The sequence below is a fragment of the Armigeres subalbatus genome, chromosome 2 (genome assembly GCF_024139115.2).
Source record: "Armigeres subalbatus isolate Guangzhou_Male chromosome 2, GZ_Asu_2, whole genome shotgun sequence".
NCBI classification, from domain to species: Eukaryota; Metazoa; Arthropoda; class Insecta; order Diptera; family Culicidae; genus Armigeres; species Armigeres subalbatus.
The window spans coordinates 16,321-43,554 of NC_085140.1; the positions used below are offsets into that span (position 1 = coordinate 16,321).

Consider the following 27,234-nt stretch of genomic DNA (forward strand, 5'->3'; position numbering starts at 1 on the left):
TTTTATCTTAACGACATAATCACGTTTATTCAATAGTAATTTACATAACCCTTGGTACAGATAAATTATAAGTAGTATCGTAAAACCCTATAATACATTTAGGCATTATGGCTAACTAATCTAATGCTTCACTTCCTGTGCTCGGCAAGAAAAAACACAATGCACCGCTAACTGTAAAGAAATGAAAACACGATATTTAAAAAGGGGTTTAATTCCAACAATGCATTTGAAATACTCACTAAATAACATAATCGAGAATATCACAACTGGTACTACACAATTCAGATCGATTAAATATCCGAAGAGTAAATTTCCTATCAAAGCTCCTCCCCGTCCAAATGTTAAAGATAATGCAGCGGCCATAACCCTATAATAAGATAAATAAATTTATGTTACATATTGCCATAGTTTTAGAAAACAAAAAGCTGTTCGCAGACTTCTCTGGTATTAACTACATGCTGATCAAGGAAACGCAATTAAGTAAGTGAGTAAGCCCGTTTGTCTGCATTTTTGTGTGTATATTGCAAACCCGAGCAATTTGCGTTTTATGCATAAACGATTGTGCAAATTACCTCAAATTTGTTGGAAACAGATCGACCATAACGCAATAAACGGTACTGATCGCCATCGATGTCAACGCTTCGAAAACGCATGACAGAACGAGATTCTGCTTAGAGTCGATCACGAAATACAGTCCCACTGTTACCGCTCCTGCCAGAAGCAAGCTTGATACTGAAAATAAAATAGTCAAATATTTATACATGCGATCAAAACAACGATTGTGGTTAGCAATTTACTTAGGAAGAATTTCGCACCCAGCCGATGTACGCACAAGGGTAGCCAAAAGCTGGTGGGAATACAAGCGAGTCCAATAAACAGAGTATGCAAATATACGCTAGTGTCAATTGAACCGCCACAGAAATCGTCCACCAGTGTGCCATTAACGTTATCCAACACTATCGACGAGACATCGCAGACTGAGGCCGGGGTGTTGGGAAATCGCTTTTCATATTCCTCAAATCTATCGAACAGCTCGGGAAACCAAATCATCAGCGTGTAGTAACTGCTGGTGATGCCGAATTGGATTATGCATGTCAAAATTGTATTCTTCAGGTGTGGTGGTTTGCATAGAGCTTTGGTTTGGTCCCAAATTTCACTAAAAAGTATTTTCAAATGGTTTGGCTTTCGTATACTCAATGTTCGTATCGATCTGTTGTGAGTATCCATGACGCTGTTAGCCTTCTCACTTCTTTTCAAAACTTCTACCTGGAATAAGATTTAATATGAGGTATTAGAAACAGTAATCATTTTCAGCATTTCATAATTAAGCTTGACATTAATTAGATCAAATGATCGAAATAGGTTTGATGAATTAGTTATTATCAAAACTACTACATAAATGACTTACGGGATATTCCGACCTATCACGCCCAGAATTTGTTTCGTAGATATCTTTAATAATCTCTAGTGCTAAATCAGTTTCACCGCATTCGATTAAGAATTTTGGGCTTTCCGGGAACATATATAGGCCGACACCCAAAACCAAACTGCAAAAAAGTAAAACAGGATTTAAGACATATACAAAATGAAGTTAAACAAAATATTGACCTGGGAAGTGCACAAACTGCGACGAATAGATTCCAGCTGCTAAACGACCATGCTGCTTGGGTTTCACCAAATGTGAACTCGTAGCTAATGTGAAATTTCAATGGGATTAATAACCAGGCAATTATTGGCAGCAGAATAATTCCTTAAAATAAAAATAGATGTTATATTTTTGAATTCATGTTTAAAATTCGAATGCTTACCAACTGTCCAGAACATTTCCATCCAACAAAGTACCTAAAAATAGAAGAAGGAATGAATGTGAATTCTGGTTTGGTTAGAGTAAAAAGATCAATGTTGCTGGGCTAATTTCCATTGGTCTTTTGATTTAATTCCCATAACACGCGAATCGCTGACGTACACGAACGAAGTACATGATAGGCAGAGGCTCAAGAGAGGACAACGTAAGCCACCCACCACGAGTTTGTATTGGTGGTGACGAAATCAAGGTGGTTTAAGAATTCGTGTATTTGGGCTCATTGGTGACCTCCGAAAACGATATCAGCAGAGAAATTCGGAGACAAATCATGGCAGGAAATCGTACGTACTTTGGACTCCGCAAAACGCTCCGATCGAATAGAGTTCGCCGCCGTACCAAACTGACTATCTACAAAACGCTTATTAGACCGGTAGTTCTCTACGGACACGAGACCTGGACGATGCTCGTGGAGGACCAACGCGCACTGGGAGTTTTCGAAAGGAAAGTGCTGCGTACCATCTATGGTGGGGTGTAGATGGCGGACGGTACGTGGAGGAGGTGAATGAACCACGAGTTGCATCAGCTGTTGGGAGAACCATCCATCGTTCACACCGCGAAAATCGGAAGACTGCGGTGGGCCGGGCACGTAGCCAGAATGTCGGACAGTAATCTGGTGAAATTGTTCTCGACAACGATCCGACGGGAACAAGAAGGCAAGGTGCACAGCGGGCAAGGTGGATCGATCAAGTGGAGGACGTTTTGCGGACCCTCCGCAGACTGCGTGGTTGAAGACGTGCAGCCATGGACCGAGCTGAATGGAGAAGACTTTTGTGTACTGCACAGACCACTCCGGTCTTAGCCTGGTAATAATAAATAACTCCAGCAAAGTATAGCTTTGTGGCCGAGAATCTTACCGCACGGCTAAGGAAGGCCTGGTACCTAAGCACTCAAATTCCGGGTGGCCGGCGCCGCAATTGACTGGCTGGTTGACACTGACTGGTTGGAAGATGGTGCTTGAGAGCCACTTACTTGAAAGCGCATAGCAGCAGCCATCGAGCGTTTGTGCGATTAAAGTTTGGACCGTTAACCATAGATTAAGTGTACCCCGGAGCAAGTGGGACCTAAAAAACGCTAGTTCAGCGAAATTGTTAATGCATACTTAGAAAACAGGAGATTAAAAACCCAGATTAAAAAAAAAGAACATTAACCACAGATACATAATTATATGCTTCCTTTGTTGAAGTGTAGACGTGTTGGAAGCCATTGGAAGGAACATTAACCACAGATACCTCATTATATGCTTCCTTTGTTGAAGTGTAGACGTGTTGGAAGCCTTTTATTCAGTTACAAAAAATATTGGTAGTGAAAGAAACAAAAACACCTGTAGGACCAACTTACCCCTTCAAACGGGGCAAGTGGGACCTATTCTGCTTTATACTATCGAATGAAACTAATTAAAGGAATATATAATGTTCATATTATTTCTGAGTCGTAGTATTTTCAGATCATGGATGAAGGTTGGTTGCTTGTCAGACTTGTGTTTTAGCAACAAGAAAGGGATTATAATGTTATAATGAAGGCAAGACAACAGTCAACTTACTGTTTAATTGTCTCTTGTCTTGCTTTCCATTAGCCTACTTTTGTACCAAATATTTAAAGTGGAAAGGATAGGTAAATCTTTATTTATCATTCGAATTAACATTTCTCTGTTCAGAACATGAGTTATTACATAAATCAATGTACCTCAAAAGAAACGTTTTTATTCAGGCAATGCGCAGTGTTCTAAATTTGTAATAGAACTAAATTGGAAATTTATGTGCTAAGCACTTTATTTATCTGAAAATCTATAAATCTGATGCAAACTTTGAAAATAACAAAACAAAACAAAACTTGCCGACCTATTGTAGAAAAAGGAATTATTTGAACTGTTTTTGCGTTTACATCGTATAGTTATAACCATTGTTCTTTTCCATTCGAGAGATAATTTTTGGAATGTAAAATACACATCTGTTAATGAACTGTACAATACTTTTTAACAACGAAACCAACGATATCTAACCGCATCTGATTCAGATTCGTATGATATATGAATGTCGAAGTTATTTATTCACTAGACAAAGATCTAAAAACAGTGAAAATTGTTCTATCGAAAATGTTGTTCAAATATGTCCCACTTGCTCCATGTATTTTAAAACTAAGGTCAAGTGAAAATTGCAAATTTTGTCTTTAATTAAAATATTCAAATCGTTTTCGATATTACACAATTATTCAATTGCTGAAACCATACGCCTTCCATATCAATTAAAAATTTAGAAACGACTATTCTGTTGAAAATCTATTGAATTAAAATAAAAGTAATATCTTTTCCCGGTAGTTTAAAGTCATGATCAAGCAATAGCATTAGCATGGTGCCTCAAATGGTTTTAATTCTAAATATTTTTGTGTCGGGTGAATTCGTTGATAGTCCTGCTTCATCTTTCTAGAACATGGTTCCCATAAAAACGTTCATCGATTCATCGGCAGCCATAGTACCCACTTACCCCGTATTTTCACTTGCCCCGGGGTATCTTATTGTTCTTGATGAGCGTCTCTACGCTCTACAATCGACCACCTGTTTAACTCTGCCAAAGTATACCGAAATGTGCCCTCCACATATTCCTCGCATTCTCGTATCCTGAGGGCGTAACTGCATTGATTGAGTTTTCTTCATCTCTGGAATTTTGTAATAAAGCTTGATCCACTTATTCTATAGAATTTGGCCGCACGAAATTAGACATTTCTTTGCCGAATACGTACATAAAAAGGTGGTTCAGGTTTTATTATACAGGGAATTTAATAAACTTTGAAGGAAAAAATATCGAAAAATGATTCATTAGCATTTCGGATTAATTCTCGGACTTTTCTCTCAATACCACTCGTTATTTTTTGCACAGTAGAACGATCAACTTAATCTGCCATTTTTTCACACCACTTCTCCATACAAGGATGGTTTTCTGATTGTTTTGTACCATTTCTCAGTACGAAAATTTGGGCATTTTGGTGGGTTGATAGTTTTTTCAATAACGTCATTATCATTCAGTTCATACCATTCCATTACATCCCGTCTGTAATGGCAGCTTGTTAAGTCAGGCCAAAGCAACACCGGACAGTCGTGTGATTGAATGGATGGCAAAAATCGCTTCTGAAGACACTCCTCCTTGTATATTTGCCCATTTATGGTCGCTCCAGTGATGAAAACTTTAGTTTTCTTTCCACAACTGCAGATGCTTTGACATACCATCAATTTGTGGGCAATCTTGCCTGTATATACATATTTCAATTTTCCTGGGGCATTACCCTACCGTTTGGCAAGGTAAAACTTGTTGAAAGTCAATTTTAATATTAATTTCATTGCCCATCAAAATACATCAATTGTATTTCGTCAGAACTTGCTCGACCAGCATTCTTGCGCGATGTTTGGCAACCAGGTTCTGTTTCAGGGTCCTGTTGGGACGCTTACTGACATCATACGACTTGAAACCTTCGCACCGACAGATTATTTGAGCTGTGCTGTACGGCACAATGAACCTTTTCGCTAAATCACACAAGGAAATCCTAAAATGGTTCCGAACAGCTCTGCAGACTTTCACTTGTAGTTTCTGGTCGTATATTCCATTTCTACGATTGTTTTGTGCTACGCGATCCAGCAATAGTGTTTCCCGAAAACGTTTGACAGTTTTTACAGTCAATTTCGCTAATTTTAGATACTTTGAAATTTTTTTTTTTTTTTTAACTTTATTAATGTGTTTTTTCATACTTTGAAATCATTCCTCCTGACTATGTTGGATTTCCAACGTTATTGCTTAAAATTTGTTCCCATCTCTCGCGTTCCATTTTCGATAACTTTTGAACGTGAGCATCAATACTGATGAAACTTTCACCATAAATTAAACAAACCTTCCGCAACGATGTGATGTACTTTACTTCTCGGTACGTCCACCAGACCAGAGGCGCCGCAGTAATTGGAAAGAAACGGCCAAATACTAAGTGGATCGAGCTGTATTCATAATTATGTACTGAACGCCAAATAGGTCTTCCGGGCGAGTTCCGGAAGTTCGAATCGTATGATTTTGGAATTATCTACGACATTTGGACGTGCATGTCAGTAGCAGCCAATCAACAGAGCTATGTTTTGATGTGCAAAACAATTTTAGACCAAATCTGAGAAAATTGCTTTGCAACAATAGAAAAAAATTTCAAAGCCTCAAGGCTTATATTATCTAACACAGCTGACAAAAAACAAAGAATATTCAACGTAGCATAAAAATTGAAAATAATATTTTTTCTATTACAATACCTTTTCTCGATATTTCGTCGGTTGAAATTCCCCAAGGTATGGAAAGCATATTCCCATCGCACCAGTTATTCTGAAATTGTGAAACAATATGAAAATATACTGAAAACAGTTTAAACATTAATATACTTACGCGAATCCATTGATAAACCTCAGCAGCATAAACAGTCCGAAAATTTGCGTTACTGACGAGAGTAAACCAGACAGGCCATCCAACAGCAATGCTGCTATCAATACGATACGCCTTCCCTTGGTATCGGCTAGACAACCCCAGAAATATGAGCCAATCACCATTCCTGAAACATGTAAATTATAGTTTTTTGTCTACGGTGATAATATTTGGGGACTGATGTTTATAGAGTTATAAATAATAAGTTTGATATAATTTTGTTTTGTCGTCCTGGTCGGGTTTTACTTAAGGCGGTAGAAAATTCTTCGGAATTGAACGTTTTTCTTAGAATTCTTTAAGAAGGTTGTCCGGGAATTCCAGCAGATGCTCATCCTGGTAATTCTACTAATTATTTCTAGATTTCCTTCAAGAGATTCTCCTTGAACTAACACAAAAGTTCTTTCCGGAATTCCTCCGAAAGCCCTCCGCCCTCTGTCACGTTTTTTTGTATACCTAGTATATGCACTGTCAGTATTACTTACCTAGCATCGGCGCAGCAGTTAGCCATCCTTTATCCTCCGATTTCATTTGAAAATCACACGTCGCCGACGGTAGGACGAAAGAAATGATTGTAATGCCGACCGCTGTATTTGCGTAAATTAAACCACATATTGTCAGCAGCAGGAAGTGGAATTTTCCGAATCCGGCTAAAATAAGTGCATTTTCGTAATCGGCGCTGCCTCCCTCGATGAAATCCAATCCTGAACGAAATACGGAATTAGAGCTCTGTATGCTGAACAAAAAAAAAACGATTTGACTTACCCATAACTAGCTGTAGGTGGACAAATGACCGTTTCCGTTCTTCTCTAGCCTTCGCAAGTATGTACAATTGTAAAACTGATAGTTTTGAACGATTCCGTCAACCTGCAAAACATCGTAGCAAATATGTATCGTTATCTAAGAAATGTTCATTGGTTTTAATTGTTCCACAGCGACAGTGCTTCAGAGTTGTTCTCTTAGCTATTAGTACTTATATATTTATTAGATATATGTGTAAAATGGTTGGTAAACAGAATGCAGAGCTTCGAAATCTTGTTTCGAGTGACTTATTCTAAGTCGCTTTTGAATTGGTATGTAAGTAGAAGAAGGTGTCCCCCTGTTGTTTAAACATCATTGAGTTTTGATCCCCCTGTTTTAACAAGAACAAAGAACAGTTTTGTTGTAACGAATTTTTGTAGCATTTTTTTCCTGTTCGGGTATGCCACTGCAACCAGTTATTAGATCTATTGCGATGATTAACTGATTGCCAATCTCTCATCGCTACTGATCAACTGATTGCTACTCTCCAGGTGGCTGATAATTATTATTTTATTTATTCAGACTAAGGCCGAAGTGGCCTGTGCGGTATATAAGAGTCTTCTCCATTCGGCTCGGTCCATGGCTACCCGTCGCCAGCCACGCAGTCTACGGAGGGTCCGCAAGTCATCTTCCACCTGATCGATCCACCTTGCCCGCTGCGCACCTCGCCTTCTTGTACCCGTCGGATCGTTGTCGAGAACCATTTTCACCGGGTGATTGTCCGACATTCTGGCTACGTGCCCGGCCCACCGCAGTCGTCCGATTTTCGCGGTGTGAACGATGGATGGTTCTCCCAACAGCTGATGCAACTCGTGGTTCATTCGCCTCCTCCACGTACCGTCCGCCATCTGCACCCCACCATAGATGGTACGCAGCACTTTCCTTTCGAAAACTCCGAGTGCGCGTTGGTCCTCCACGAGCATCGTCCAGGTCTCGTGTCCGTAGAGGACTACCGGTCTAATGAGCGTTTTGTAAATTGTCAGTTTGGTACGGCGGCGAACTCTATTCGATCGGAGCGTCTTGCGGAGTCCAAAGTATGTACGATTTCCAGCCACTATACGTCTCCGAATTTCTCTGCTGGTATCATTTTCGGCAGTCACCAGTGAGCCCAAGTACACAAATTCTTCTACCACCTCGATTTCGTCACCACCGATGCCAACTCGCGGTGGGTGGCTCACATTGTCTTCTCTTGAACCTCTTCCTATCATGTACTTCGTCTTCGACGTGTTGATGACTAATCCGATCCGCTTGGCTTCCCTCTTCAGTCTGATGTAGGCTTCCTCCATCTTCTCAAAGTTTCGTGCCATAATATCTATGTCGTCGGCGAAGCCAAATAGCTGGACGGACTTATTGAAAATTGTACCACTCGTGTTAATCCTTGCTCTTCGTGGCTGATAAACGTACTAATAAAATAAGAACTTTATATTCACTATCCTTAAATAAATATTATCCACATGAAACTATTTTTCTACTACTCTTTTATTGTACAATAAATCAAAATTCAAATCACACTTCTCAATTCTTCAAAAAGATTTATAATGCAATACAATCAAGCCGTAGAATTGTTAGATCTCTAAACCTTATTCAAGTCAAGTCCAAACTAACATCAATCCAAAAGGAAATATATGCAAATCCAATCTAAATGCAATTTAATTTAATTCAGATCCAATCTAAATCCAATCCATATCAAAACAAAATCCAATTCAAGTTCAATCCAAATCCCGTCCAAATTGGAATCAAATTCATTCAAAATCCTACCCAAAATTCTATCGAATACAATCAAAATTCAATCCAAACCAAATCCAAATCCAATCCAAATCCAATCCAAATTCAACCCAAATCCAATTCAAATCCAATCCAAATCCAATCAAAATCCAAATCCAATCCAAATCCAATCCAACTCCAATCCAAATCCAATCCAAATCCAATCCAAATCCGATCCAAATCCAATCCAAATCCAATCCAAACCGATCCAAACCAATCCAACCAATCCAAACCAATCCAAACCAATCCAAACCATTCCAAACCAATCCAAACCAATCCAAACCAATCCAAACCAATCCAAACCAATCCAAACCAATCCAAACCAATCCAAACCAACCAAACCAATCCAAACCAATCCAAACCAATCCAAACCAACCAAACCAATCCAAACCAATCCAAACCAATCCAAACCAATCCAAACCAATCCAAACCAATCCAAACCAATCCAAACCAATCCAAACCAATCCAAACCAATCCAAACCAACCAAACCAATCCAAACCAACCAAACCAACCAAACCAATCCAAACCAATCCAAACCAATCCAAACCAATCCAAACCAACCAAACCAATCCAAACCAATCCAAACCAACCAAACCAATCCAAACCAATCCAAACCAACCAAACCAATCCAAACCAACCAAACCAACCAAACCAATCCAAACCAATCCAAACCAATCCAAACCAATCCAAACCAACCAAACCAATCCAAACCAATCCAAACCAACCAAACCAACCAAACCAACCAAACCAACCAAACCAATCCAAACCAACCAAACCAATCCAAACCAATCCAAACCAACCAAACCAATCCAAACCAATCCAAACCAATCCAAACCAATCCAAACCAATCCAAACCAACCAAACCAATCCAAACCAATCCAAACCAATCCAAACCAATCCAAACCAATCCAAACCAATCCAAACCAATCCAAACCAATCCAAACCAATCCAAACCAATCCAAACCAATCCAAACCAATCCAAACCAACCAAACCAATCCAAACCAATCCAAACCAATCCAAACCAACCAAACCAATCCAAACCAACCAAACCAATCCAAACCAATCCAAACCAACCAACCAAACCAATCCAAACCAATCCAAACCAATCCAAACCAACCAAACCAATCCAAACCAATCCAAACCAATCCAAACCAATCCAAACCAATCCAAACCAATCCAAACCAATCCAAACCAATCCAAACCAACCAAACCAATCCAAACCAACCAAACCAATCCAAACCAACCAAACCAACCAAACCAATCCAAACCAACCAAACCAATCCAAACCAATCCAAACCAATCCAAACCAATCCAAACCAACCAAACCAATCCAAACCAATCCAAACCAACCAAACCAATCCAAACCAACCAAACCAACCAAACCAATCCAAACCAACCAAACCAACCAAACCAATCCAAACCAATCCAAACCAACCAAACCAATCCAAACCAATCCAAACCAATCCAAACCAACCCAATCCAACCGAAACCAATCCAAACCAATCCAATCCAACCAAACCAATCCAAACCAATCCAAACCAATCCAAACCAATCCAAACCAACCAAACCAATCCAAACCAATCCAAACCAACCAAACCAATCCAAACCAATCCAAACCAATCCAAACCAATCCAAACCAATCCAAACCAACCAAACCAATCCAAACCAATCCAAACCAACCAAACCAATCCAAACCAATCCAAACCAATCCAAACCAACCAAACCAATCCAAACCAATCCAAACCAATCCAAACCAATCCAAACCAATCCAAACCAATCCAAACGCAATCCAAACCAATCCAAACCAATCCAAACCAATCCAACCAATCCAACCGAACCAACCTAATCCAATCCCAATCCAACCGAAACCAATCCAAACCAATCCAAACCAACCAAACCAATCCAAACCAATCCAAACCAATCCAAACCAATCCAAACCAATCCAAACCAACCAAACCAATCCAAACCAATCCAAACCAATCCAAACCAATCCAAACCAATCCAAACCAATCCAAATCCAATCCAAACCAATCCAAACCAATCCAAACCAATCCAAACCAATCCAAACCAATCCAAACCAATCCAAACCAATCCAAACCAATCCAAACCAATCCAAACCAATCCAAACCAATCCAAACCAATCCAAACCAATCCAAACCAATCCAAACCAACCAAACCAACCAAACCAATCCAAACCAACCAAACCAATCCAAACCAATCCAAACCAATCCAAACCAAACCAACCAAACCAAACCAATCCAAACCAATCCAAACCAACCAAACCAATCCAAACCAACCAAACCAATCCAAACCAACCAAACCAACCAAACCAATCCAAACCAATCCAAACCAATCCAAACCAACCAAACCAATCCAAACCAATCCAAACCAACCAAACCAACCAAACCAATCCAAACCAATCCAAACCAATCCAAACCAATCCAAACCAATCCAAACCAATCCAAACCAATCCAAACCAACCAAACCAATCCAAACCAATCCAAACCAATCCAAACCAATCCAAACCAATCCAAACCAACCAAACCAATCCAAACCAATCCAAACCAATCCAAACCAATCCAAACCAAACCAAACCAAACCAATCCAAACCAATCCAAACCAATCCAAACCAACCAAACCAATCCAAACCAACCAAACCAATCCAAACCAATCCAAACCAATCCAAACCAACCAAACCAATCCAAACCAACCAAACCAATCAAAACCAATCCAAACCAAACCGAATCCAACCAAACCAATCCAAACCAACCCAAACCAATTCAAACCAATCCAAACCAATCAAAACCAAACCAATCCAAACCAATCCAACCCAATCCAAACCAATCCAAACCAATCCAAACCGATCCAAACCAATCCAAACCAATCCAAACCGATCCAAACCGATCCAAACCAACCAATCCAACCAATCCAAACCAATCCAAACCAATCCAAACCATCCCAAACCAATCCAAACCAATCCAAACCAATCTAAACCAATCCAAACCAATCCAAACCAATCCAAACCAATCCAAACCAATCCAAACCAATCCAAACCAATCCAAACCAATCCAAACCAATCCAAACCAATCCAAACCAACCAAACCAATCCAAACCAATCCAAACCAATCCAAACCAATCCAAACCAATCCAAACCAAACCAAACCAAACCAAACCAACCAAACCAATCCAAACCAATCCAAACCAATCCAAACCAATCCAAACCAATCCAAACCAACCAAACCAATCCAAACCAACCCAAACCAATCCAAACCAATCCAAACCAACCAAACCAACCAAACCAATCCAAACCAACCAAACCAATCCAAACCAATCCAAACCAATCCAAACCAATCCAAACCAATCCAAACCAATCCAAACCAATCCAAACCAATCCAAACCAATCCAAACCAATCCAAACCAATCCAAACCAATCCAAACCAATCCAAACCAATCCAAACCAATCCAAACCAATCCAAACCAACCAAACCAACCAAACCAATCCAAACCAATCCAAACCAATCCAAACCAACCAAACCAATCCAAACCAATCCAAACCAATCCAAACCAACCAAACCAATCCAAACCAATCCCAATCCAATCGAAACCAACCCAATCCAACCGAACCAATCCAAACCAACCAAACCAATCCAAACCAATCCAAACCAATCCAAACCAATCCAACCCAATCCAAATCCCATCCAAACCAAACCAAACCAACCAAACCAATCCAAACCAATCCAAACCAATCCAAACCAATCCAAACCAATCCAAACCAATCCAAACCAATCCAAACCAATCCAAACCAATCCAAACCAATCCAAACCAACCAAACCAATCCAAACCAATCCAAACCAATCCAAACCAATCCAAACCAATCCAAACCAATCCAAACCAATCCAACATCCAATCCAAACCAATCCACATCCAATCCAAACCAATCAAAACCCAATCCAAACCAATCCAAACCAATCCAAACCAATCCAAACCAATCCAAACCAATCCAAACCAATCCAAACCAATCCAAACCAATCCAAACCAATCCAAACCAATCCAAACCAATCCAAACCAATCCAAACCAATCCAAACCAATCCAAACCAATCCAAACCAATCCAAACCAATCCAAACCAACCAAACCAATCCAAACCAATCCAAACCAATCCAAACCAATCCAAACCAATCCAAACCAACCAAACCAATCCAAACCAACCAAACCAATCCAAACCAATCCAAACCAATCCAAACCAACCAAACCAATCCAAACCAATCCAAACCAACCAAACCAATCCGAATCCAACCAAACCAACCAAACCAATCCAAACCAATCCAAACCAACCAAACCAATCCAAACCAATCCAAACCAATCCAAACCAATCCAAACCAATCCAAACCAACCAAACCAATCCAAACCAATCCAAACACAATCCAAACCAATCCAAACCAATCCAAACCAATCCAAATCAATCCAAACCAATCCAACCAATCCAAACCAACCAAACCAATCCAACCATCCAAACCAATCCAAACCAATCCAAACCAACCAAACCAATCCAAACCAATCCAAACCAACCAAACCAATCCAAACCAATCCAAACCAATCCAACCAATCCAAACCAATCCAACCAATCCAAACCAATCCAAATCCAATCCAAACCAATCCAACCAATCCAAACCAATCCAACCAATCCAAACCAATCCAACCAATCCAACCAATCCAACCAATCCAACCAATCCAACCAATCCAACCAATCCAACCAATCCAAATCCAATCCAAATCCAATCCAAATCCAATCCAAATCCAATCCAAATCCAATCCAAATCCAATCCAAATCCAATCCAAATCCAATCCAAATCCAATCCAAATCCAATCTAAATCAATCTGGTCAAAAATGGTAATTTGGTTTCCTATACTATGAAAATCAAGAATAAAGAAGATAAAAAGGAACTCATTGACCGAAGGAACCAGGAGGAATTTTTAAGCCTAGATTCAATTTGATCGGGAATGGATTCGGATTGAATTTGAATTGGTTTCTAATCATATTGGATTAGGATTGGAGTTTCATTTAAAAAGAATTTCGATTAGCTTCTGATGGAATTTGATTGGATTTGCATTAGATCTGGGTTTGGATTTAAATTGAGTTTGGATTGGATTTGAAGTAAATTTTGAGAAGATTCGGAATGGAATAGGATTTGGATTTGGTTGAATTTAGAATTGGATTTAAGATTTGGATTAGATTGCATTTAGATTAAATTGGTTTGGATTGGATAGTATTGGAATAAGATTAGATTGTATTTGGATGGAATTTGGATTGAATTTGGCTTGGCTTTGAATTGAATTTGGTTTTGATTTGAATTAAATTGGATTTAGATTAGATTCGCTTTGGATCAGAATGGATTGGGATTAGATCGGAATCGGATATGATTAGATTTTGATTTGATTGGAATTGTATTCGGACTTGAATTATATTGCATTTTGGTTTGACTGGATTTGTATTTGATTTGATTTTAATAAGATTGGATTTGGGTTAAATTGGATTGAAGTTAAATTGTATTGGGAGGATATTGATTTTGGATTAGATTGGATTTCGATAAGATTTGATTGTGATTAGTATGAATTGGGATTAGATTGGCTTGAGATTAAAATTGGATTTGGCTTGAATTGATTTTAGATTAGTTTGGATTTGGATTAGATTGGATAAGCATGAGATTGACTTTGGATTAGATTGGATTTGGGTTAGATTTGTTTGGAATAAAATTGGATTCGTATTAGATATGATTAGCATGGAAATGAATTTTAATTTAATTAGATTTTGATTAGAATGAATTATGACTAGATTGGATTGTGATTCGACTGGATGTGGATTAGATATTATTTAGATTATTTAGAATATAATCCAATTATTTTTGATTGCATCTTGAAGCGCGGACCAAGAAAGAAAAAATAATAGATTTTTTAAAACTGATAATTTTTTTTCTGGGCTAAACATCTCAAGGACTCCAATCAAACTTTCGTTCTGGATTGCAGAGCCGCGTTCCAATTTTTGTTTCCAAAAATGTCTATACGACCCATCATAAGATACCACAAACTTCAGTTAATTTTTGGTTGTATCTTCAAGGGTGGTCCGGGAAAGAAAAAGATGAGATTCTTCAAAACTGACCAATTGTTTCTTGACTAAACATCTCCAGGACTCCATACAAACGTTGGATTTGGATGCAAAGCGCTGTTAAAATGAAGCCTTTCAATTCAAAACCGAAGTTAGCATGGAGTTCTGTCAATTGTCAGAAAATTCCATGATGGGATGTTAATGGCAGGGTTTGCAGAAATCGCTCTCAATAGATAACGAACAACGATAAAAGAGAGGCAAAAACTGTTCCGAATCATAACAAGCCATGATAACAAATTTATCAAACCTGTATACAAGTGCGAAAAAACAGAATCGGATAGGCAGCCCCCACAGAAAAATGGTGATTCTCGCTTTGTTTTCGCTCCTTTCGTGTTGGTTTCTGCACAGCTGTGTAGAACAAGTTAAAATGCATTATCAGAGCCAGTGATCCCCGCATTTGGAGCTTTCTAAAACAAATTTATTATGGGGTATAGCACCCCGAATCAGTTCTCTATCATGACAGCTTGCGAAAAAAGTCTCTCGCGGTATGCTACATATCGTATATGTATACAGAGATGATAACTGAGAGACTTGTTCTTTCTCTTTCGGATTCAATCCCTGGCTAATGGTTTAACTAGATGACTACCAACGGTATGAGCTCCACAACAATTTGGAGTGCCTGGAACAATTCCGCCGGGCAAAACTGAATGAATCGCCTGCTTTGAACGTGCTTACAGCGGCACACTAGGAGTTAACTTTTGGAAATCAGTATGGCGAAAAGCATTTAATGTTTAATATCTCGAAAATAAGCACCTTAATCGAAAAAATATTTGGTAGGCGTAGTTGCGGACACCGTCCTACATAACTGGTACCAAATAGATTTTCGTAAAAAGTTCCTGCTGTTGAGAAAACCTCAGTTAGATGTCTTTCGCCATACAAATTTCTAGCGGTTAACTCATGCTGGCTATTTTGCGCATATACAATAGCGCCTGGATGTGACAGCGGCGAGTAGAAAATCAGCCACTGCCAATAATTCATTGTAAATATAATACCCTAGGTCCAGTGTTGCGCAGTGTAATCAATATAATGTATTTATTTGGTCTGTTACAATCCTCCTTTAGATGATCGGTCGTAGCTATCGGCATTGATGTTGAAGGCATTCAAGGAGACTCTGGCGACGGACTGGCAGAAGTAGAGGCCCGACGACAGTTACCCCGGCGCAGATCAGGAAGAGGTTTAGGTTGATCAAGTGTAGGCCGAAGGGGCCCTCCTTAATAGCCGTGCGGTAAGAAGCGCGGCTACAAAGCAAGACCATGCTGAGGGTGGCTTGGTCCGATTCCCGGTGCCGGTCTAGGCAATTTTCGGATAGGAAATTGCCTCGACTTCCCTGGGCATGAAAGTATCATCGTGTTAGCCTCATGATATACGGATGTATGAATGGTAACTTGGCTTAGAAACCTCGCAGTTAATAACTGGAAGCGGAAGTGCTTAATGAACACTAAGCTGCGAGGTGGCTCTGTCCCAGTGTGGGGATGTAATGCCGATAAGAAGAAGAAGTGTATGCCAAATCTTTTGATTTGGTAATTGTAATTGTAATTTATTGACTATATGAATATTGGCGAATATTGTTATATTTTTTTTTTAAACACGATGAAATATGTTGACATCCATGTTTACAAGGTCCGACAAACACCGAACCGAAATGACAAATAGAGCGTGGTGAACAAGAACTACGCTAGCAAGCTTTACCGGATATTGCTGACGGAATCGTGGTATGTTGTGTGACGGTTGATGAGATATACGTCAAAGCGGACACGAAGTCAGCGAAACATCACGGTTGACCGTTCCGGAGGAAAGAAAAGACAAGTTGCACCCAAACCGCGACTGTTAGATTTTCTAACAATTCTGTATAAGAACCTACCTCAACTTGTACAAAAACTGGGCATATGCGAAATTGTTAGATTCTTATACAAAAAATGTAACCTCAAAAACAAATATTGTGAGAAAAGCTTACTAAAAGAAAGGTCTCATACAATATCTGTATAAGAATCAAGTATTTTCTTATATGCCCAGTTCTTATGCAAGTTTTGGCTGGTTCTTATACATAATAGTAAGAAAATCTAACAATCACCGTTTGGGAGTGTTGCTAAGGGCAAGGGGCCTTCGTTTTTGGATTGGAAATCCAAAGAAGCATAAAACTTATCATGATGTTTAAGTGTTTTCATAAATGTTTAAGAAAATGCAACATGATATGACATTTTGGTGACAATTTTCACGTGGATACAGGTTGTTTTTCCCTACTGTAAGTGTAAGCACCGTAAGAGATGTGGTTAGATATATAAGGACACGTGACTGAATCAATCGTGATCAACATACCTGAATTGAATTCTGTGAACTTTGCTTTATAATGATTGATTCCGGAACGATCTTCACTACAGCTTTATAACAACAAATCTAATCCCCTTTGAAGAATGTTTGATTTATTTTTTCTTGAACATTTTTGCACAATACACAAAGCTTGATCGAACGATTTTTTCAATTTTCGTTGGACGGTTATATAAGGAATACATGTACTTCTTCACTTCTCTAAACTAAGTACCTTAGAGTTTTATTTCTTTTTATGATAACTTTATTACACAATTTAGTTATCACTCCATTAAGCAACACTTGTTCAAATTTAGGTTCAATAAACCAGTACGAAAAGCATATCTGCTATATGATGCGGGGTCACCCGTCAGAACACTTGATGCTAACTGCGCACTTGACTTTCACGACATGTAAAAATAAAACTGATTAGAACTGCTGTTGGTTTCCCGAGTCGCGAAAAACAATTCACTAAGCTTTCCCCTTCTGTTTGTCGAACGAGTGCCAGATTGCAACTAATGCACAACCGCTTTCCCTGATCACACTTTCTCAACTGACGAAACTTACAGAACGTTGTTTAAAATTAGAATAGGTTCTTCATACATACTTATAGTATTTTGTTTTTCATTACCAACTTGTATATATTTTGCTGCACTTTTAATTGTTTAATTATTTATAAAGTTGCTTCACATAGATATTGATTTGGATTTAATCAGGAACGAGTATCCTATTTTCACGATTGGTAAAATTATCCTATTTTGCATGCATGACGTCGGTACATGTATGCACTAACAACGCATAACGGATGCAATGAAACAAATGCAACAATTTGGTCTTCTTAGTACTGTGCTCTTCCTCCCAACTAGTTATGTTTGTTTGATGACATGATCAGTCGCAAACGTAGGGAAAACCGTGTGATGCAAGCTATATCACAAAGTTCGTGAATCCTTAAACTTGCACTTGATTTGAATCACTCGTCAGCAGCACAAACAGTGCATGTGTTGTTTATTTGCCGCTCACGGCGACGTCCGTTTGATTTTGAAATGATGCTGGTAGACGGTTTAATACTTTTCTCTACATCGTTTATCATTTAAATTGTACAACGTACTTACATGGTATCTACATGCAAACATAGTTTTTTTTAAATAGAATATGGATCTATGACACACCCACCGAGTGGGTGGCTTGTACTACCCCGTCCATGCCGTGGGTTAATGATCTATCCGATTTACTGTTGACGTCGACTAATTAATTCTTCATCTTTTAAAATAACAACGTGGTTTCAAGAGCCTGTGTTATCGTGAACCGTGTGTTCTTATATAGGGAAACTGTTTCATTTTCCATCTCACTGTACATATATTCATCTCATCGCAAAACAAAGAAATACAGCACCAATCTTGTCGCTTCTTTTTGTTAACACAAACCAAATTCCTTTTCATTGCTCTGTTTTTGATGGGATGGAAATAGGAGCTATGGGATGAAGTGCCGAACCGTTCCCCTACGACATTGACTTCATTGGAATCAATTTCAGGGTAGTTGAGGCTTTTGTTGCACTTGAGATAACATGAAAAAAAGAAAAAAAAATGTAGTCGCCATATTTTCTTTATCTCTCAAGGAAAATTTTGGAAATTAATTTTTCTTTCGTGAAACTGAGATCGAGAGAAATAATGATAAAACTACAATCTAAATCGTGACGCTGATAAATCAATTGAAAATATGAAAAAAAGAGGTTGAACAATTATTTCCATGTGAATCAATTGAAAATGAATAAAATGAGGAATTACCCCACAATTTTAGGGAAGTTTAGGATGCCATTCAAAAGCTAAAGACTAATAAAGCAGCTGGTAAGGATGGTATCGGAGCTAAGCTCATCAAGATGGGTCCGGAAAAGCTGGGCAAATGAGTGAAACGATGCGTTTTAGCATGAAAAATTCAAGCATGATGCATTCCTTTAAAATCGCAGACGTTTCTGTTCGCACGGGAGGGCTCATTGATTGATATTTATGAGTGATTTTACCAACACTGTGCACAAGCTAATTGTCAGGATCTGGAAAATTGAACAGCTATCGGAGGAGTGGAAGGAAGGGTTCATATATGTATGCCTCATCTACAAATAAATAGCGACAAGTTGGAGTGTGAAAACTTTCGGCAGCGGTTCTCAACCTGGAGTACATGTACCCATTCTTCGCTGGCTACAGGAGGTATCTCGGACAAAAATACGTAATGGCGGATGTACTATAATTCCAATTAAAACTTTACGAGAAAATTTGATAATTGTGTAATTTTTTATTTCAAAACTTTGTATTGTACATAATATGCATTTTATGCAACATTCATTTAAGAGGAAAAGCTTGGAAGCCTCCTTTCAGGAGGCTTGGAAGCCTCCTTTCAAGAGAGTTGGCTTGGAAGCCTCCTTTCAAGAGGCTCGGAAGCCTCCTTTCAAGAGGCTCGGAAGCCTCCTTTCAAGAGGCTCGGAAGCCTGCTTTCAAGAGGCTCGGAAGCCTCCTTTCAAGAGGCTCAGGCCTCCTTTCAAGAGGCCTGGAAGCCTCCTTCAAGAGGCTCAGGAAGCCTCCTTTCAAGAGGCTCAGAAGCCTCCTTTCAAGAGGCCTGGAAGCCTCCTTTCAAGAGGCTCAGGAAGCCTCCTTTCAAGAGGCTCAGAAGCCTCCTTTCAAGAGGCCTCAAGCCTCCCTTCAAGAGGCCTGGAAGCCTCCTTTCAAGAGGCCTGGAAGCCTCCTTTCAAGAGGCTCTGGAAGCCTCCTTTCAAGAGGCTCAGAAGCCTCCTTTCAAGAGGCTCAGAAGCCTCCTTCAAGAGGCTCGGAAGCCTCCTTTCAAGAGGCCTGGAAGCCTCCTTTCAAGAGGCTCAGGAAGCCTCCTTTCAAGAGGCTCAGAAGCCTCCTTTCAAGAGGCTCAAAGCCTCCTTTCAAGAGGCTCAGAAGCCTCCTTTCAAGAGGCTCAGAAGCCTCCTTTCAAGAGGCTCAGAAGCCTCCTTTCAAGAGGCCTCAAGCCTCCTTTCAAGAGGCCTCAGAAGCCTCCTTTCAAGAGGCCTCAGAAGCCTCCTTTCAAGAGGCTCAAGCCTCCTTTCAAGAGGCTCAAGCCTCCTTTCAAGAGGCTCAGGCCTCCTTCAAGAGGCCCGGAAGCCTCCTTTCAAGAGGCTCAGAGCCTCCTTTCAAGAGGCCTCAGCCTCCTTTCAAGAGGCCTGGAAGCCTCCTTTCAAGAGGCCTCAAGCCTCCTTTCAAGAGGCTCAGAAGCCTCCTTTCAAGAGGCCTGGAAGCCTCCTTTCAAGAGGCCTCAGAAGCCTCCTTTCAAGAGGCTCAGAAGCCTCCTTTCAAGAGGCCTCAGAGCCTCCTTTCAAGAGGCCTCGGAAGCCTCCTTTCAAGAGGCCTGGAAGCCTCCTTTCAAGAGGCTCGGAAGCCTCCTTTCAAGAGGCTCAAGCCTCCTTTCAAGAGGCTCAGAAGCCTCCTTTCAAGAGGCCTCAGCCTCCTTTCAAGAGGCTCAGAAGCCTCCTTTCAAGAGGCTCAAGCCTCCCTCAAGAGGCCCAGAGCCTCCTTTCAAGAGGCCTGGAAGCCTCCTTTCAAGAGGCTCAGAAGCCTCCTTTCAAGAGGCCTCAAGCCTCCTTTCAAGAGGCTCCAGAGCCTCCTTTCAAGAGGCCCAGCCTCCTTTCAAGAGGCTCAAGCCTCCTTTCAAGAGGCTCAGAAGCCTCCTTTCAAGAGGCTCAGAAGCCTCCTTTCAAGAGGCTCAAAGCCTCCTTTCAAGAGGCTCAGAAGCCTCCTTTCAAGAGGCTCAGAGCCTCCTTTCAAGAGGCTCAGGAAGCCTCCTTTCAAGAGGCCTCAGGAAGCCTCCTTTCAAGAGGCTCAGAAGCCTCCTTTCAAGAGGCTCAGCCTCCTTTCAAGAGGCTCAGAAGCCTCCTTTCAAGAGGCTCAGCCTCCTTTCAAGAGGCTCAGAAGCCTCCTTTCAAGAGGCTCAGAGCCTCCTTTCAAGAGGCCTCGGAAGCCTCCTTTCAAGAGGCCTGGAAGCCTCCTTTCAAGAGGCTCAGAAGCCTCCTTCAAGAGGCTCCAGCCTCCTTTCAAGAGGCCTGGAAGCCTCCTTTCAAGAGGCTCAGAAGCCTCCTTTCAAGAGGCTCAGAAGCCTCCTTTCAAGAGAGGCTCAGAAGCCTCCTTTCAAGAGGCTCAGAGCCTCCTTTCAAGAGGCTCAGAAGCCTCCTTTCAAGAGGCTCAAGCCTCCTTTCAAGAGGCCTGGAAGCCTCCTTTCAAGAGGCTCAGAAGCCTCCTTTCAAGAGGCTCAAGCCTCCTTTCAAGAGGCTCAGAAGCCTCCTTTCAAGAGGCCTCAGAAGCCTCCTTTCAAGAGGCTCAGAGCCTCCTTTCAAGAGGCTCAAGCCTCCTTTCAAGAGGCTCAGAGCCTCCTTTCAAGAGGCTCAGAAGCCTCCTTTCAAGAGGCTCAGAAGCCTCCTTTCAAGAGGCTCAGAAGCCTCCTTCAAGAGGCCTCAAGCCTCCTTTCAAGAGGCCTCAGAAGCCTCCTTTCAAGAGGCTCAGAGCCTCCTTTCAAGAGGCCTCAGAAGCCTCCTTTCAAGAGGCTCAGAGCCTCCTTTCAAGAGGCCTGGAAGCCTCCTTTCAAGAGGCTCAGGAAGCCTCCTTTCAAGAGGCCTGAAGCCTCCTTTCAAGAGGCTCAGAAGCCTCCTTTCAAGAGGCTCAGGCCTCCTTTCAAGAGGCCTCAGAAGCCTCCTTTCAAGAGGCTCAGAAGCCTCCTTTCAAGAGGCTCGGAAGCCTCCTTTCAAGAGGCTCAGAAGCCTCCTTTCAAGAGGCTCAGAAGCCTCCTTTCAAGAGGCTCAGGCCTCCTTTCAAGAGGCCCGGAAGCCTCCTTTCAAGAGGCCCCAAGCCTCCTTTCAAGAGGCTCAGAAGCCTCCTTTCAAGAGGCTCAGGCCTCCTTTCAAGAGGCTCAGAAGCCTCCTTTCAAGAGGCTCAGGAAGCCTCCTTTCAAGAGGCTCAGAGCCTCCTTTCAAGAGGCCTGGAAGCCTCCTTTCAAGAGGCCTCAAGCCTCCTTTCAAGAGGCTCAAGCCTCCTTTCAAGAGGCTCAGAAGCCTCTTTCAAGAGGCTCAGAAGCCTCCTTTCAAGAGGCTCAAGCCTCCTTTCAAGAGGCCTGGAAGCCTCCTTTCAAGAGGCTCAGAAGCCTCCTTTCAAGAGGCCTGGAAGCCTCCTTTCAAGAGGCTCAAGTCTCCTTTCAAGAGGCTCGGAAGTCTCCTTTCAAGAGGCTCGGAAGCCTCCTTTCAAGAGGCTCGGAAGCCTCCTTTCAAGAGGCTCGGAAGCCTCCTTTCAAGAGGCTCGGAAGCTTCCTTTCAAGAGGCTCGGAAGCCTCCTTTCAAGAGGCTCGATGTTTCTTTTGAAACATTTCAGGTTCATTATTCACATCAATAAATGCTGTTGAGAAAATGGAAATTTCGTTTCTGTGTTCAGAAAATCAGTGAATAGGCTTGAAATTTTCTGTTGAAGGGTTCGAATTTATCATCATATTTATTAAATTTGTATGAACTGTTTCCACCATACAGCAAATATCTTTTCGATACGAAAATTATTTTAAGCTTTTAGTTGAATGTATTTACTTGTCATAAGACGAGTTTTTAGAATTCCATTTAACTTCAGTACTTTATTGTACCTTGGACAGATACGTATTTCGACCTCAACAGTAGACGACCTTACTGTGTCTCGTCGAGTCAAGTACGAAACACTGAAGACGACCTTACTGTTAAAGGTACAATAAAGAAGTGGAATTAAATGGAATTGTACAAACTCGTTTTATGACAAGCAAATATCTTATTCTGTTTCCATTTCCGACAACTTCAATATTTTTGAGACAGTCCCGGTCTTGGTCCCGAGACGAGACCAAAGCTAGCATAGCTAGCAAAACTAAATATACATGTATTTTGTTTTGCGTTAGGAGTTAGGAATTAGTTTTGTTAAAATTTGTTCATTTTTATCTGTCCACTTGAACGCCGTCTGCTACCAAAACTATCCAAGTTTCTGCTACCAAAGTCACATGATACGGTTGGTATGCGTGAGCTGACGGAAACAGAGAAAGAATGGGGAAAACGGTTGGGGTTCGGTGGAGACTCATCTCCATTGCTCGTCCTCTTTTGAGCTTGAGCCAGCCATCGATACGGTCGTGTGTGAAGAGTTCGGTCAAGTGAGTTTCTATTCGAGACGATCTGTACCGTGAATCCGAACCGAAAAGTTGTGCGACTGGCGAAAAGAATGCCTCAGTACCGATAGTGCGTGATTGTGTGATTTCGGAACCCCAAGTGATAGTCCGGAATCCGCCGGGAAACGAAAGTTATTTCGTGACGTTAGATTCCGCAATCAACCGGCCGTAGTGAATGAACGATACTTGTGAAGCCGACCGCGTGTGCCTAGAAAATATAGGGTAGTGGGTAAAGCGACAGTCTAGTGTGGTCCTAAACAGCCGGCCTTTAGAGCGGCCATCTCAGTGCCCCCGAAAAGTGAACTCCTAAACCAAACCCCGAAAAATCGTACTAGTCGTGGACACGTGGACAAGTGTAGCTATAAAAACGCGGGTACCCCGTCTCGGCGCGTGTGTTCAGTGAGTGCCGGACATAATATCCTGGCGTCCGACCAACGACGCTCATACCTAGTCCCCAACCGCTGGCGTTGTTAAAACAGTTAGCGACGGCGCGGGCTCAACCTAACCATCGATGACTTGTCACCACCCCCTTGGGAGGGGAGGCCGCATGAGACGGAGGACAAAAAGTTAAGAAAGGCCGGTCAAGATGGCACTGGTCCCCATGACCCACTTACCACAATCAGCCTGAAACAAAGAAATGGTTCGAACAAGTGGAACCAATGGCGAAAAGTACTCGGAGTCGCTCTTAATAAAATTAAAGCATAAATTTCACATGCAAATTAAAAGAAGTGTTTATTAATTACTTACGTTCTATTTCAGCTTAAACCTAGGGAAAAGTGTTAATTTGTGTGTGTGTCAGTGTTGAAAGTGTATCCCCCGGCGACGATGGAACGTAATGCCTGCCCGGGCAGACCGATGAACTGGACCAGCAATCTGCCGGCCATCCACAGCTGCCGCTTTGGGCCACATTCCGCCGGGCGATTGGTGTTGGCGGTGAAAAGATAGGCCTACCGTAGGAGACACAACAAATTATTTCACTGCACCACAGAACCTCATATCATTTCGGGATTGTTTTAAATCTTCCCCTTACCGATCTCAAGCAATCCGTTTTGCCTTTAGCACTGCATTACGGTGGCATATTAGTGACGACACTCAAAAGTGGGCACTGGTGGCTGAAGGATAAATAAACTAATTAGAATTGAGCTTCACTAATTTCTCTGCACTACCTTGCCGAAGCCCGCCACTAGTCACTTTCTCCACCGAGTTTCACTGCCACAGTTTCAAAGTTTCCGAAACTCTTGCCGGTCAGGCAACTTAGCACTCGACCTCAACTTAATTTGTTTTAACTCCCGTCGATTGATTGCAACGTATTGCGAATCCCGCGTGCTGCCTGCTTAGCAGTTAACCGACAACTAACTCCACATCTCCTTGGTCGGTGCCTTCGTCTCGGCATTGATGGAGAGTTGATTATACTCTCTTATCTTTTGGGACGTTAGTGATAAGAGCAGTGAGTGATGTGGAGCGGGAGATCGTTGGATGCTGTGAGATGATCTTGTGGCAAGGGGGTTACTGATGTCGATTTATGGCATCTTATGGTAGGTTGCATCAATTGGTTCATATATAGAGCAGCACTTCGGCTTGTGATCTTTTAACAGTCCCTTTTTTTGTTGGATGCGGACTCTCTTCCTCTCTAGATGGCGCTCATCAATATTTGGATTTTGTTCGTGTTCTGTTGTTATGTGTTGTACGTGTAGTATATTTAACATGGTAAGATTGATTTCTGCTTCAATTAGTTAAGGGTACATAGGGGCTACATTGATGCCCTCGCGAGGCCGTTGGAAGTGTGCAGGTTACAGACTCTCGAACGGCAGAGTAGGCAGCCCCTAAGGTTAAAGATAAGTTGCATGCTTCCACCATATGTTATAAGACCTGCGCTAGAAGGTGTCATGCGGAGAGCTGGGGTACGATTTTCAACAGATCCAGTCAATTTATTTGTTTCGCGGATGACAATGACAATGTCGGCCGAACATTTGCAAAGGTGGCAGAACTGTACACCTATCTGAAACGTGAAGCAATAACAGTTGGACTGGTGGTGCATCGAAGACAAAGTATATGCTTGGGGGCGACGGGACCCGCCTGAGGAACAGTGTTACGATAAACGGGGACACCGTCGAGGTGGTCGATGAATTCGTCCGCCTTGGATCCTTGCTAACGGCTGATAATAATGTTAGTCGCGAAATACGAAGGTGCATCATCCGTTGAAGTCAGGCCTACTAAGGGCTCCAGAAGAAACTGTTGTCAAAAAAGATTCACCACCGCATCAAATGTGTCATGTACAAAGGGCTGATAAGACCAGTAGTCCTCTACGGACATGAAACTTGGACATTTGAGTATTTGAGAGACGGGTGTTTAGGACCATATTTGGCGGCGTACAAGAAAACGGTGTGTGGCTGCGAAGCATGAACCACGAGCTAGCCCAGCTCAACGGCGAACCCAGTATCCAGAAGGTAGCTAAAGCCGGAAGGGTACGATGGGCAGACCATGTTGCAAGAATTCCGGACAGTAACGCTGCAAAGATGTTCGTGTTCGTTTCCGATCCAGCAGGTATGAGACGGCGTGGAGCGCAGCGAGCTAGGTGGGCTGACCAGGTACGAAACGGTTTTGCGAGTGTGGGGCGCATTCGAGGATTGAGAGATGCGGCCTCGAACCGTGGATTGTGGTTGTTAAATTGTTGATTCAGTTTAATCTGTTTAGATGTTAACTAAATAAATTAAAATAAACCCAGAATTTCTACGAGAAAGCTAATAAGGAATGCCAATAACATCCAAAGCAGAACTGTAATCGAATGTCCAATGCTTTATTGAATGTCCAAGAGCGCATCGCTTGACCAAACTTATCAAATTATTTATCAGAGTGAAAATCGATCGAATAATAACCATAACTTTAAAGAAATGCCATGGATTTTCAAAAATAATGTACACAAAGCAGATAAGATTCTGGATTCAATTTGATCAAATATTTATTTTTAATTATTTCCCTCATCACTTTAAAAGTAGTAAGCAAGTAAGTGGTAGTAATCCGATTGGCTTAAACGATATATTACAATCAATGAACACTAATGATTTGTTGGTGAAAAATTTGATTCTGCTTAATTTTCTTTAAAAGATCTATTTAGCCAAGTCCATTAGGTATTTTGCTATCAGATCCGAATTATAAAATTTTTAGTTATAAAGCTGTTTCCTTCTGCTGTAGTCGCCTGTCATAAACAGGCTCATTAAAATCAATTGCATAGGAACATCCAATGCAAATAAAACTTAAAGCTTCATTGATCCACAATTTCGCAATATATTTTGTACAATAAACGGTAAGAAAAGCTTGAGAAGAATGAAAAAGATATTACATCTAAAACAACTGACGAATAAATCATTCCAGCAATTACTTCAAAGGCTATTTGAGGCAATTAAGAAAAACAATCCCTGTCATAGCAGACACGCACTAATTAATACCCAAGGGACGGAAGGACATATCAACCGACGGTGATAACAGACAACACAATAGAGCTCATGATATTTACCAGTCTGGATGCATTGATGCTGCGGGAGAAAGTGAAGCTCGTAGTTCTAGTACATTGGAGAGACAGTTTCACATTATATATTTTATTGCAATGCCGAAATTATTTTCACCATTCTAATGACATGAAATTATAAAGTAGCGAAGTAACGATAAACAAACAACAACACCTGAAACAGATTAACAATTTGTTTCAGAT

The 27,234-nt window shown here is 41.1% G+C and overlaps 1 protein-coding gene across 2 annotated transcripts; it reads right to left on the reverse strand.

Annotated features, from left to right (window-relative positions):
• On the reverse strand, positions 1 to 27,183 carry LOC134217357 (synaptic vesicle glycoprotein 2C-like). Of its 2 annotated transcripts, none has more exons than XM_062696094.1 (12): positions 27,040 to 27,183; positions 7,069 to 7,170; positions 6,789 to 7,007; positions 6,271 to 6,433; positions 6,141 to 6,210; positions 1,809 to 1,842; positions 1,609 to 1,750; positions 1,409 to 1,547; positions 798 to 1,266; positions 573 to 732; positions 240 to 367; positions 1 to 171 (listed from the first exon to the last, which is right to left on the reverse strand). In XM_062696094.1, the coding sequence occupies exons 2-12, from the start codon at positions 7,070 to 7,072 to the stop codon at positions 116 to 118; spliced, it is 1,584 nt and encodes a 527-aa protein (XP_062552078.1). In that variant the 5' UTR covers positions 7,073 to 7,170; positions 27,040 to 27,183; the 3' UTR covers positions 1 to 115. The 2 variants fall into 2 exon arrangements, with proteins under 2 accessions (XP_062552078.1, XP_062552077.1); XM_062696093.1 differs by lacking the exon at positions 27,040 to 27,183 and adding an exon at positions 17,349 to 17,975.
• Between the last annotated feature and the right edge of the window lie 51 nt (positions 27,184 to 27,234).

Excerpts from the sequence above, each read along its gene's own strand:
- LOC134217357 (XM_062696094.1), bottom strand. Across the intron at positions 1,751-1,808 it reads GGAAATGTTCTGGACAGTTG|GAATTATTCTGCTGCCAATA; the intron begins GTAAGCATTCGA and ends TTTTATTTTAAG. Across the intron at positions 733-797 it reads GGGTGCGAAATTCTTCCTAA|TATCAAGCTTGCTTCTGGCA; the intron begins GTAAATTGCTAA and ends TTTTATTTTCAG.